Source organism: Balaenoptera acutorostrata, chromosome 3, assembly GCF_949987535.1.
Source record: "Balaenoptera acutorostrata chromosome 3, mBalAcu1.1, whole genome shotgun sequence".
NCBI classification, from domain to species: Eukaryota; Metazoa; Chordata; class Mammalia; order Artiodactyla; family Balaenopteridae; genus Balaenoptera; species Balaenoptera acutorostrata.
This window is the reverse complement of record NC_080066.1, coordinates 94773812-94787202: the sequence shown is the minus strand read 5'-3', so window position 1 is coordinate 94787202 and position 13391 is coordinate 94773812. Positions and strand designations below refer to the sequence as shown.

The window sequence follows — 13391 nt, the reverse complement described above, 5'->3', positions numbered from 1 at the left end:
AGCGCTTCGCATAACATGTTAACTTCATATAAACCCATTCTATTTGTGGATGCAATTTGGGATTCTGGTCTTGGTCCACTCCTAAGCCTTATGATACCACCACAGGGAAGGGAAGTAGAAAAAAGTAAACCAGATAGTAAAGACTCAGAAGAGCTTATTTCATATGCAAGATAGGGTTGTTTGTTTGTTTGTTTTGGGTTTGGTTTTTTTTTGTTTGTTTTGTTTTTTGGGTTTTCTTGGTTTTGATTTTGGTTTTGGTTTTTGGGGGCTTTTTGTTTGTTTGTTTGTTTGTTTTGGTTGGCCTCTTCTTTAACAAGGGTTAACCAGATTGGGAACATGGAAGTTTATCATTTGGGGAATGGGGTCAAGAAGCCAGGCTCAACATAGAGTTGCCCAAAAGGTGAATTCCATTTCTAAAGAGTAGAAACCCCAAAATGTAAACAACCTCTCTTTTGGTCTCCACTCATCCTTAGGTCTCAAGTTTCAAAGCTACTTCCCTGGAGAAAATTTCCCTGACCAAAATTGCTTCCTCATACCTAGTTCCACCTGCATTAGTCAAAGTCAGTCCCTCTTATTATATAACTTTCATTCCATTTTGTACTTTCATCTTTTTGGTATTTGTCTTAACTCTAATTAATTTGTAATTACTTGTTTAATATCTGTCTTTACTGACTGTAAACTTCATGAGGGTGGGGACCATGTCTGTCTTATTTGCCACTCCATCCCCAGAGCCTTAGCACAGTGCCTGGGACTCAGGAGGAACTCAACGAATATTTGTTGAATTAAAGAGCAAATTCATAAATGGATGAATTTTACATATGGTGGTGCCAAGATCAAAATGAAATTAATAATCCAGATTGCCTTTAAGAGAATTACAGGCTTCCAGTGATACCTGCCCAAGGAAGAGGACCTGAGTATCTACGTGGACCACACTTCTGGGTCACAGTTGTAGACTCACCACGATCAAAGTCACGTATAGCAAACAACGAAGCACTTAGAGAAGTGCAATGGTGCTTTCAGATGACAGTTATGCACAAAATGAGGCTGTGCCAGACTTGTCAGGGTCCCTGCCTGTAATCCTACTATACCATAGGAGGATTAATGATAGGTAATAATACAGTTACCTCTTTGAGCACCTGTTCTCTTTCTAACTAACAGTGCCTCTCCCTGATGAATCATTGGTTCAACTCACCAAGATCTCTACCTTCAAGAAGTTCAGTTGAGTGGTCTTTGAAACCACAAAGAGAAGGGATGTTTTCAGACCTCTTATCATGATATTCAACTTTATTTCTTCTCCATTTTTCAGGAAGCGCTTTATTGGTTCACCCAGTCACAGAACCAAAAGCTACTGTGGTTGATGTGTTTCTGCCAGGATCAAATGAGGTAAATGACAAACATCCGCATACCTTACATGCCTCACATCTCTTCCCTTCAAACTTGGTGGCTTAAAATGACAAAAATTTGTGCTCTCCCAGCTCTGGAGGCTTGAAGTCTGAAATCATGGTGTCACCAGGGCTGGCTCCTTCTGGAGGCTCTGAGGGGGAATCTGTTCCATAACGCTCTCCTAGCTTCTGGCGGCTGCCTGCACTCCTTGGCATTCCTTGGCTTGTAGCTGCATCGCTTCAGTCCATGCCTCCATCTTCACAGTGTGTGTCTGTGTCTCCCCTACCATTGTCTCTTATAAGACACTTGTGATGTTATTTAGGGACCATCTGAATAATTCCAGATTACCTCCTTATCTCAAGATCCTTAATTTAGTCAAATCTCTTAACCATAGAAAGTAATATCCACTCCGTCCAGGGATTAGGAAGCAAATACATCTTTTTGAAGAGCCACCATTCAGCCCACTACACTTGTCATTACTGATACGACAATAACCAGGCTTTTCTACAGAGTGCTCATGAATGATGTTCTTTCTGCTTGGTTTCTCTAGTAATTTGTAGTTCTGAAGGTGGGGCTCTTTATAAAGGTTCCCCTGCCAAGCAGAAACCCGAGAAAAAAGTTAAATATAACAACAGCTAAATAAATTGTCCTGCCAAGCATTTCTGCTGAGAGCTTCTCAAGTCGATTCTGACAAAGCGAAGGCTCCCACTGAGAAGAACTAGCTCCCTTTCTGACTTAGCCACAAATTTCTATAATGACCTATTAACATTGCAATCACATTGTTGTGACTATGTAACCTATTCCTTCAACACTATTTCCCAGACTGGTCTGTGATTGTTTCTCTTGCTACATCTTCCCAAAGCCTGGGTAGGAGAGCCAAGCCGTTTCTTGCCAGAACTTTACCTTGCTGGTTAGCTGGTATCGCATCACACTGTGCAGGGAGCTATCTAAAGGCCTTGCTGTCACCTTCCCCGTGTTTCTGTGTGGCCCATTCCCTCTCCCGCGAATCTGTTTATCAGGGAGGGCTTCTCTGACACCCTGTTTAAGACTATAAACCGGGGCTTCCCTGGTGGCGCAGTGGTTAAGAATCCACCTGCCAATGCAGCAGACACGGGTTCGAGCCCTGGTCCGGGAAGATCCCACATGCCGTGGAGCAACTAAGCCCGTGTGCCACAACTACTGAGCCTGTGCTCTAGAGCCCTTGGGCCACAACTACTGAGCCCGCGTGCCACAACTACTGAAGCCCATGCGCCTAGAGCCCGTGCTCCGCAACAAGAGAAGCCATGCAATGAGAAGCCCACGCACTGCTACGAAGAGTAGCCCCCGCTCTCTGCAACTAGAGAAAGCCCGCATGCAGCAGCAAAAACCCAATGCAGCCAAAAATAAATAAATAAAATAAATAAATTTTAAAAAACCAAAAGATTATAAACCACTCCCGCTGCCCTGGTACTTTCCAGCCCTCCTTCGTCCTTTATATTTCTCCGCAGAACATGCCATTTTAAACATTCTATGTATTTACTTTTATGTTTTGTTGATTACTTATCTCTCCCATTAGAATGTTAGCTTTTTGAGGGCCGTGACTTTTATCTGTTACGGTCTCTGCTGTATCCGCAGCATCTAGGTGGGCACGTGGCCCACAGTAGGCCTTCTGTAAGTACTTGCTGGGTGAGGAGCTTGGTGACTAAGCTCCGGGTCTGATCTACATTATGTTCTGTACCAGTTGTATGCCTCCTAGGCTGGAGGTCTTTGAGTATAGCACCAGAGCACACACTCCACACCACTCGTTTCAGTTCGTTAGACTGGAAATGGTCGACGGGAAATCCCCAAATATTGTTTGAATCCTTTTTTTTTTTTAACCTTTCACTCCCACCAGCTTTTTATCTAAAGCTAGTAGAATTCACCAAAGAAAGACATTAGGAGAAAAGAAAGCGAAGACAATATCCCTTGTAAACACAGACGCAGAAATCCTTGACAAAACATTAGCAAATTGAATCCAGCCAAAGATAATACTTCATGACAAGGTGGGGCTGATCCAGTTGAATTAAGAGTTCACTGTAGCTAGCAATTGTCAGGTCACAGCCCTCTCACATTCACAGCAGGACAATGACAGATTCAACAGCCCAGCTTTATAAAGGCTCTGGTAATCCCAGGAGGTGAACTTGCGAAATAGACTCTGTGGCTGCCAGAAATTATATTGAACTAGAAGAGAGAAAAAGGCTTTGTTTTCATGCTGCTTCTGATGGTATCTTAAGGATTTATCCCACCAAATTACTTTGCAGGACTTTTTTGGCACTTTAGCAAGTAAACCCCCTTGACAGGCCTCTCAGGTAAGAGTTTGAACCTCATCCCTGAATTGAACTCTGTTAAGAAACAATGACACTATAGTAGTAATCCAAGTTTCCATTTGTTTTTCTCTAAGATCTGTTTCCTTGTCTGACACTTTTTTTTCTCCTGACTCATTTGTAATCTGTTTGCTTGCAATGTGCTTTTCTGCTTTGTTGTGGTTTTCTCTCTTCCATTGTCTTTTTCACTACTAGATCATTACGTTTTTTTGTTTTTTTTTAAAAAATTATGTATTTATTTTTGACTGCATTGGGTCTTCATTGCTGCACGCAGGCTTTCTCTAGTTGTGGCGAGCGGGGGCTACTCTTTGTTGCGGTGCATGGGCTTCTTATTGCGGTGGCTTCTCTTGTGGAGCACAGGCTCTAGGCGTGCGGGCTTCAGTAGTTGTGGCACGTGGGCTCAGTAGTTGTGGCTCACGGGCTCTAGAGCACAGGCTCAGTAGTTGTGGCACACGGGCTTAGCTGCTCCGCAGCATGTGGGATCTTCCTGGACCAGGGCTCGAGCCCATGTCCCCTGCATTGGCAGGCGGATTCTTTTTTTTTTTTTTATAATTTTTTATTTTATTTAATTAATTAATTTATTTATGGCTGTGTTGGGTCTTCGTTTCTGTGCGAGGGCTTTCTCTAGTTGCGGCAAGTGGGGGCCACTCTTCATCGCGGTGCACGGCCCTCTCACTATCACGGCCTTTCTTGTTGTGGAGCACAGGCTCCAGACGCGCAGGCTCAGCAATTGTGGCTCACGGGCCCAGTTGCTCCGCGGCATGTGGGATCTTCCCAGACCAGGGCTCGAACCCGTATCCCCTGCACCGGCAGGCAGATTCTCAACCACTGCGCCACCAGGGAAGCCCCTGGCAGGCGGATTCTTAACCACTGCGCCACCAGGGAGGTCCCGATCATTAAGTTTTTATAAGCCAACTGGACTATAAAATACATGAGGGCAGGTTCTATGTCTTTCTGTTCACTCGTGTGTACCCAGCAATGCTGGGCACACGGTAGATTGATCTATAAATAACTTTTGGATGGATGAATGGAAAAATGAATGGCCTTTTAGTCAGCTTAATCTGTCACAGTACTAGGTTTTTCCTTTGGAATCTTTTTAAAAGCATATGTTCTTCGTAACTTCTACTCAAGGTGTTTTTTTTTTTTTAATTGTATTTATTTTAGCTTTCTGGTTATTTGAAATCCAGATAAATGGATGTTTTACTAAATAATGAAATTGTGAACAGAGTTGCTTATGCACTCTTTTTCATTAGGGTCTGTTTCTTTTCAGGTCTGGTATGACTCTAAGACATTTGCTCATTGGGAAGGAGCATGTACTGTAAAGATCCCAGTAGCCTTGGACACAGTAAGTTATTTTCAGACTGTTATTTTTACCTATTGTGCTGTATTAGTCTACTCGGGCTGCCATGACAGGATACCATAGACTGGGTGGCTTCAACAACAGAAATTTCTTTTCTCACAGTTCTAGAGGCTGGAAGTCCCAAATCAAGGTTCCAACCAATTCGGTTCCTGGTGAGGGCTCTCTTCCTGGCATGTAGACAGACACCTTGCTGTGTCCTCATACGGCAGAGGGAGAGAGTGAGCTCTCTTGTCTCTTATAACACTAATCATTTGGATCAGGGCCCCACTCCTATGACCTGATTTAGTCTTAATTACCTCTGTAAAGGCCCTGTCTCCAAATACAGTCACATTGGGGGTTGGGGCTTCAACGTGAATTTTGTGGGGACACATTTAGTCCATAACATGTGCCTACATAGAAAGAACCAAGGACATCAGTGTTCTGCATAATGACACATACATATGAAGACCGAATGTAGATTAGTGGTTGCCTAGAGCTGAAGGCAGGGAGGGGGTTTTGGGAGCAATGGGGAGTGACCACTAATGGGTATAGTGTTTCTTTTTGGGGTGATTTTAAATTGATTATGGTAATGGTTGCATGACTCTGAATATACTAAAAGCCATTTAAGTGTACACTATAAATGGGTGAATCGTATGACATGAATTATATCAATAAGGCTGTTAAATGTGAGAAAAAAAGAGTATAAAAAACATACTCTGATTTACATTTGTATGTCTAAGAAAAATAATAACACTGACAACAGAGAGTACACATGATGGTCCCCACATACACCATACAGAATATTCTTCTACAACACCAAGTCAGAAAACATGAGTTTTTAGTTGGACCTCTAGGCCCAAGGGGAGGCTATGAGTTATGATTTTAGACTCAGAGTGGCCCATCTAGGCTGCATTTCTGAAGGGAAGTTTGCTCCTGCAGCTGAATCACAATGACTACCATAGGCCCTAAGTAGTGTAAAGATTTATAAAGAGATATTGATGTTATTTTTTTAAATTCTCAGCAGCAATATGAACTCCATTATACAGAAAATGATTTCAGATGCCAACTTTCAGATCTAGAAGAGACCTCACCATTCATCTCCTTGAATCCCTCATGCTTACAGGTGAAGAAAGTGAGGTTCAGAGAAGTTAAATTTCTTGTCCAGGGTTGCAGCTAAATTGTGGCAGAACTGAGACAAGACCCCGGGTCAACTGGACACCTACTCCAGAGCCCATTCATACTAACTTACTGCCTCATTCTTTGAAGGAAAAAAAAAAGAATAAGAAGAGATTGGCTGATGAGGGTGAGGAGGTAGATGCGCTTTACTTCTTGCTGCTGACTTCAAGTCAAGCAGAGGGTGGACATCTTAACTACTCCACCCTGATTCCCAGTTTCATGTATACAGCAGTCCCCCTTATCTGCGGTTTCACCTTCCACAGTTTCATTTACCTTCAATCAACCATGGCCCAAAAATATTAACTGCAGGACTTCCCTGGTGGTGCAGTGGTTAAGAATCCATCTGCCAATGAAGGGGACCATGGGTTCAATCCCTGGTCCAGGAAGATCCCACATGCCACAGAGCAACTAAGCCCGTGTGCCACAACTACTGAGCCTGCATGCCTAGAGCCCGTGCTCCACAACAAGAGAAGACACCGCAATGAGAAGCCCACGCACCACAACCAGAGAAAACCCACGTGCAGCAACGAAAACCCAGTGCAGCCAAAAATAAATAAATAAAAATAAATAAAATTTTTAAAGAAGAAAAAAACCCAAAAATATTAACTGTGGTCCAAAAACATTAAATGGAAAATTCCAGAAATATACAATTCATATTCTTTAAATTGCATGCTGTCCTGAGTAGCATGACAAAATCTTGCGCCACCCTGCTCCCTCCTGCCCAGGACATGAATCATCCCTCTGTCCAGCAGATCCACACTGTGTGTGCTACCCGCCCATTAGTGTAGGGGAAATACCTTTATACAGGGTTCAGTACTCTCCTCGGTTTCAGGCATCCACTGGGGGTCTTGGAACGAATCCCCCGTGGGGAAGGGGGGATTACTCTATTCTTGCTCTTTTCCCCACTTGTACATTACTCAGAGCAAAGTGCAGGCCTTCACGTGATCCAGGGAGCTTCCTTACAGAGGATTGCACTGGGAGGCAGGGAACCTACTGGTCTGTCCCTGCTGGGAATGCCATTCCAGAAGACCCATAGATAGGGGCCATGCCTACAACCCTGTTGTCAGTCACTTCAAGTGCCCTTGGTGGCTTCTATAACAAAAGTTTCACAGTTTTACCCTCAGAACTGAGTCAGTCATCCTGGTGATCAGGGAAGCAGGAACAAGAAGGGTATAGGCTGAAGTAAGGACAACAGTCATCTTTCCCAAACCAAGAACCTACCTTTTTTTTTTTTTCTTTTCGGCTTAGTCAGGTCCTAGTTGCAGCACATGGGATCTGTCGTTGCTGCGCACGGGCTCTTCATTTCTGCGCGTGGGCTTCTCTCTAGTTGTGGCGCATGGGCTCAGTAGTTGCAGCTTGCAGGCTTTAGTTGCCCCGCGGCATGTGGGATCTTAGTTCCCTGACCAGGGATCAAACCTGCATCCCCTGCATTGGAAGGCAGATTCTTAACCACTGGACCACCAGGGAAGTCCCTACTATCTTTTATAAGGACGTACATATGTACATCTGGGCCTGCTCATACAGATAGACAAATTCCCTCTTTAGCAGGGTCCTAGAAATAAACTTGTTATATTGACAGGAAAATTAAAAATACAAAACAGGAAAGGCTACTTATAGGATAGTCAGAACAGATAATAATTGATGAAGGGTGGGAAGTTTCCCTAATAATTTAAAAATGAACCATTTTTAGTGTTTGAACTCTTTTCCTTTTAATGCCAGGGCCCCCATATTTGCCATCTCTGTGTTCACAAATTTATTTTGCCTTTGAGTCTATACTTGTAACGAATGTGAGTCTTGTACAATGAAATATTTTAAAAGTCTAGTTTGAAATTGCCTTATATGAATCCTCCTTCTCTGAGAGTGTTGCTGTGTTATAGATACCAGTGTTTCAACGAGGTGGAAGTGTGGTACCAATAAAGACAACTATAGGAAGATCCACGGGCTGCATGACTGATTCCCCATATGGGCTCTGGGTGGCCCTAAGCACTAAGGTATTTGAAAAATGTTACTTTTACACATCTTTTTCGTTACTACTCTATCTCGTTACAGTGGTAGCCTTTGAGTATGTGACAGTATGTAAAAGTGGTGAACCCCATCTACCGGATAGGTGCTTCTGAAGTTTATCTAGAAATCAAAGTTTTGAATCATTTCTTGTCTGACTTTCCTGGAATTATCCTTAAGGGTACTCTGAGAACTAGAAATAATAGAAATTTCCTCTAGGGCACCGTGACCCTTGGTGCTCTGCAGCTTGGCATTGATTACCACTGGACTGAAAGCTCACTGAGCCACAGGCAGCCTGCCATGTGGATTAGCCCTGAATCTCAGTCTCCTGTAAAAGGGTCCTGTGTCTATGCAACATTCCAGGGACACAGCCTCATGCAATGACTTCTGTGCTCATCAGATGGCTCAAACAACTACAATCTCCTTGGGTAAAACCTGGAAGGATCCAGAGTTGGTCTGTCCTTTTGAGGAGAGCTTTTGAGCCAAATGAGGCCTGTAACAGATTCCTCTCCTAGCCATTTGCCAAAATACAGTGCCAAACAGAAATCCTTACTCTTAAGCAAATATTATAAAATAATTAAGCTTTCTTTTTCTTACATCTTTCTTTTCAATCCGTTTCATTTAAGCATGTTTTCTTGGGTCAAACTATGGACCTCGGCCCCATGTGAGGCCATGGAATAATTACAAGAAACTCGAGGTCCATAGCACATGAAGCGTTGTCAATAACAGTGAACTGCCATATGGAGTGCTGTGACATTGTCTGACATGCAAAAGTGGTCCTCCTACTGGCTTCCCTGGTGGCGCAGTGGTTGAGAATCTGCCTGCCAGTGCAGGGGATGCGGGTTTGAGCCTTGATCTGGGAGGATCCCACGTGCCACGGAGCAACTGGGCCCGTGAGCCACAATTACTGAGCCTGCGCATCTGGAGCCTGTGCTCCGCAAAAACAGAGGCCGCGATAGTGAGAGGCCTGCGCACCACGATGAGGAGTGGCCCCCTCTTGCCACAACTAGAGAAAGCCCTCGCACAAGAAACGAAGACCCAACACAGCCATAAATAAATAAATAAATAAATAAATAAATAAATAAACCCAAAGTTAAAAAAAAAAAAACAAAAAACCTAAAAGTTTAAAAAAAAAAAAAAGTGGTCCTCCTACTAAAAGACAGTAGGAACTAGATACCGTTCTCTAAATGGAGGGTCTTCTAAAGATAGCTGATCTCATCCATTATATACCAATTTTTTCTTTTAATTTCATTTCCATTCTGTGAACTTTTCTTGACCTGTTGTCACCTTCTAGGATAGTATTTTGGGGGAAGCCACCTATGCCGCTGACCATACTTCAGAGTTTAAATCTCTTTCAACAAGGCCTAACTCTTTGTCCTCCTCTTGTGTGACTTGTTTATTCATATTATTTCACAAATATGTATTAAGTGTATATATTGCATGACTACTTTGTACAGCTTGAATATTAAGCAGTTGTTCAACATTATTTTTCATAGATTTTAAAATCTATTATTTCCTTTAGGGAGGCGACAGTCTTTTCCTAGAAAGCTATTGCATAAGCACATTCTCTATCCGTGATTCACTCTCCAGGGTTCTGCTGTGGGTGAATTATATCTCGATGATGGTCATTCATTCCAATACCTCCACCAGAAGCAGTTCTTGCACAGGAAGTTTTCATTCGCCTCAGGTGTTTTGATCAACAGGTAATGGCAGCTAAAAAAGCTGTGTGCTTTCTTAAATTATGCTATCCATTTGCTATCCTCAAATGCAGAGTTGCTATTTTAAGAAATTAATGATGAAGGCCACATGTGGAGTATTTTTCTTTCACCCCCCCCAGATTCATTAAGGTATAATTTTTTTAACTTTTTATTTTATATTGGAGAATAGCTGATTAACAATGCTGTGATAGTTTCAGGTGCACAGCAAAGCAACTCAGCCATACATATACATGTATCCATTCTCCCCCAAACTCCCCTCCCATCTAGGCTGCCACATAACATGGAGCAGAGTTCCCTGTGCTATACAGTATGTGCTTGTTGGTTATCCATTTTAAATATGGTAGTGTGTACACGTCGATCTCAAACTGCCTAACTATCCCTTCCCCCCTGGTAAGGGTAAGTTCATTGTCTAAGTCTGTGAGTCTTTTTCTGCTTTGTAAATAAGTTCATTTGTATCATTTCTTTTTAGATTCTGCATATAAGGGATATCATACGATATTTCTCTTTCTCTGACTGACCGCACTCAGTATGATAATCTCTAGGTCATTAAGGTATAATTTAGAAATAAAATTTTAATAAAATATACTAGTATAAAAATACAATTGTAATATATTTAAAGTATATAATGTGATGATTTGATATATGTACACTTTGTGGAAGGATTCCCATCATCAAGTTAATTAACACATCCATCACCTCACATGTTTAACCCTTTTTTTCCCCTTTTGATGAGAACACTTAAGTTCTACTCTCTTGGCAAATTTCAGTTATGCAATACAGTATTATCAACTATATTTACCATGTTATACATTAGATTCTCAAACCTTATTCATCTTATAGCTGAAAGTTTGTACTCTTTTACCAGCCTCTCTCTACTTCCCCCACCCCCCAGCCCCTAGCAACCCCCATTCTACTCTCTTTTTCTATGAGTTCAACTTCCCTTTTTTGAAAATTTTTTTACATTCCATATATAAGTGACACCATGCAGTATTTATTGAATTTTTCAGTTCACTTCTTGTATTCTTCAGGTCTATATTTTGTTTGGTACTTTTTAATATTTTCTGTCTTCGTTGAAATTCTCACTTTGTTCACGCATTGCTCTCTGACCTTGGTGAGCATCGTTATGACCACTAGTTTGAACTGTCTATCAGGTAAATAACTTATCTCCATTTTGCTGAGGTCAGTTTCTGTAGATTAATCGTGTTCTTTTGTTTGGAACATATTCTCCTGTTTCATTTTCCTTGACTCTTTGTGTTGGTTTCTCACGTTAGGTAAGACAGCCACCTCTTCCAGTCTTGACAGACTGGTCTCATGCAGGAGATGAACCTCGTCGATCAGCTGGGCCTGAGCTCCTTGTTGTTTCCCAGACCTTTGTGATTATCCAAGCTGCCGTCTTTGTTCTTAGTGACTCACAGTTGTTGAGGATGTGCTGAGACCCATCCATGTCCCAAAGGGGCAGATCTTAGTCAGTACCTAGATGCAGGCTGGTTAGAACACTCAGGCAGAAGCTGGGAAAGTATGCAGTCAAATCCCTTCCAGGGAGAACCTGTGAGATGGATGTTTTTGCCTGAGCCCTGGAGGGGGTAGCCACACTGCCTATTAACAACTACTTCTTTATTTGCTATGATTAAGCCCGTTGGCTATCAGAGCTAGGTGATTTGAGGGGCATCCCTTAGGTGGGAGCCTTGAAAGGAACGACACTAGAAGAGTGGTCCAAACCCTTCACTCTTCCTGGAGAAGCCAGGAGTTGGGGATTCCTTCCCAATTGTGTGGGACTATGCCAGGGGTGGGGGTTATATGGAGAGTGTGTCTCAGCCTTTCCTACTTTTTTTTTTTTTTTTTCATATATGGCCTTTCTTATGTTGAGGTAGGTTCCCTCTATGCCAACTTTCTGGAGAGTTTTTATCAAAAATGGGTGTTGAATTTTGTCAAAAGCTTTTTCTGCATCTATTGAGATGATCATATGGTTTTTATTCTTCAGTTTGTTAATATGGTTTATCACATTGATTGATTTGCATATATTGAAGAATCCTTGCATCCCTGGGATAAATCCCACCTGATCATGGTGTATGATCCTTTTAATGTGTTGTTGGATTCTGTTTGCTAGTATTTTGTTGAGGATTTTTGCATCTATGTTCATCAGTGATATTGGTCTGTAATTTTCTTTTTTTGTAGTGTCTCTGTCTGGTTTTGGTATCAGGGTGCTGGTGGGCTCATAGAATGAGTTTGGGAGTGTTCCTTCCTCTGCAGTTTTTTGGAAGAGTTTGAGAAGGATGGGTGTTAGCTCTTCTCTAAATGTTTGGTAGAATTCACCTGTGAAGCCATCTGTCCTGGACTTCTGTTTGTTGGAAAATTTTTAATCAGTTTCAATTTCATTACTTGTGATTGGTCTGTTCATATTTTCTGTTTCTTCCTGGTTCAGTCTTGGTAGGTTATACCTTTCTAAGAATTTGTCCATTTCTTCCAGGTTGTCCATGTTATTGGCATAGAGTTGCTTGTAGTAGTCTTTTATGATGCTTTGTATTTCTGCAGTGTCTGTTGTAACTTCTCCTTTTTCATTTCTAATTTTATTGATTTGAGTCCTCTCCCTCTTTTTCTTGATGAGTCTGGATAAAGGTTTATCAATTTTCTTTATCTTCTCAAAGAACCAGCTTTTAGTTTTATTGATCTTTGCTATTGTTTTCTTTGTTTCTATTTCATTTATTTCTGCTTTGATCTTTATGATTTTTTTCCTTAGACTAACTTTGGGGGTTTTGTTTGTTTTTCTTTCTCTAGTTCCTTTAGGTGTAAGGTTAGATTGTTTATTTGAGATTTTTCTTGTTTCTTGAGGTAGGATTGTATTGCTATAAACTTCCCTCTTAGAACTGCTTTTGCTTCATCCCATAGATTTTGGATCATCGTGTTTTCATTGTCATTTGTCTCTAGGTATTTTTTGATTTCCTCTTTGATTTTTTCAGAGATCTCTTGGTTATTTAGTAACGTATTGTTTAGCCTCCATGTGTTTGTGTTTTTTACATTTTTTTCCCTGTAATTAATTTCTAATCTCATAGCATTGTGGTTGGAAAAGATGCCTGATATGATTTCAATTTTCTTAAATTTACCAATTTGATTTGTGACCCAAGATGTGATCTATCCTGGAGGATGTTCCGTGTGCACTTGAGAAGAAAGTGTAATCTGTTTTTGGATGGAATGTCCTATAAATATCAATTAAATCTATCTGGTCTATTGTGTCATTTAAAGCTTGGGTTTCCTTATTAATTTTCCATCTGGATGGTCTGTCCATTGGGTAAGTGAGGTGTTAAAGTCCCCCACTATTATTGTGTTACTGTCGATTTCCTCTTTTACAGCTATTAGCATCCACCTTATGTACTGAGGTACTCCTGTGTTGGGTGCATATATATTTATAATTGCTATATCTTCTTCTTGGATTGA

General features: G+C 41.5%; 1 protein-coding gene across 8 annotated transcripts in view; it reads left to right on the top strand.

Moving 5' to 3' along the window:
* The window catches only part of LOC103005791 (calpain-3), a 128703-nt gene that overhangs the window by 50453 nt on the left and 64859 nt on the right, over positions 1-13391 (top strand). For all 8 annotated transcript variants that reach the window (XR_009007794.1, XR_009007795.1, XM_057544756.1 and 5 more), the window contains 4 exons: positions 1307-1383; positions 4996-5070; positions 8118-8231; positions 9832-9944. Coding sequence is in view for 6 of the 8 variants with exons in the window: in XM_057544756.1 (XP_057400739.1) it covers positions 1307-1383; positions 4996-5070; positions 8118-8231; positions 9832-9944 (379 nt within the window). In the remaining 2 variants the exon portion in view is untranslated. The remainder of the gene's footprint in view (positions 1-1306; positions 1384-4995; positions 5071-8117; positions 8232-9831; positions 9945-13391) is intronic.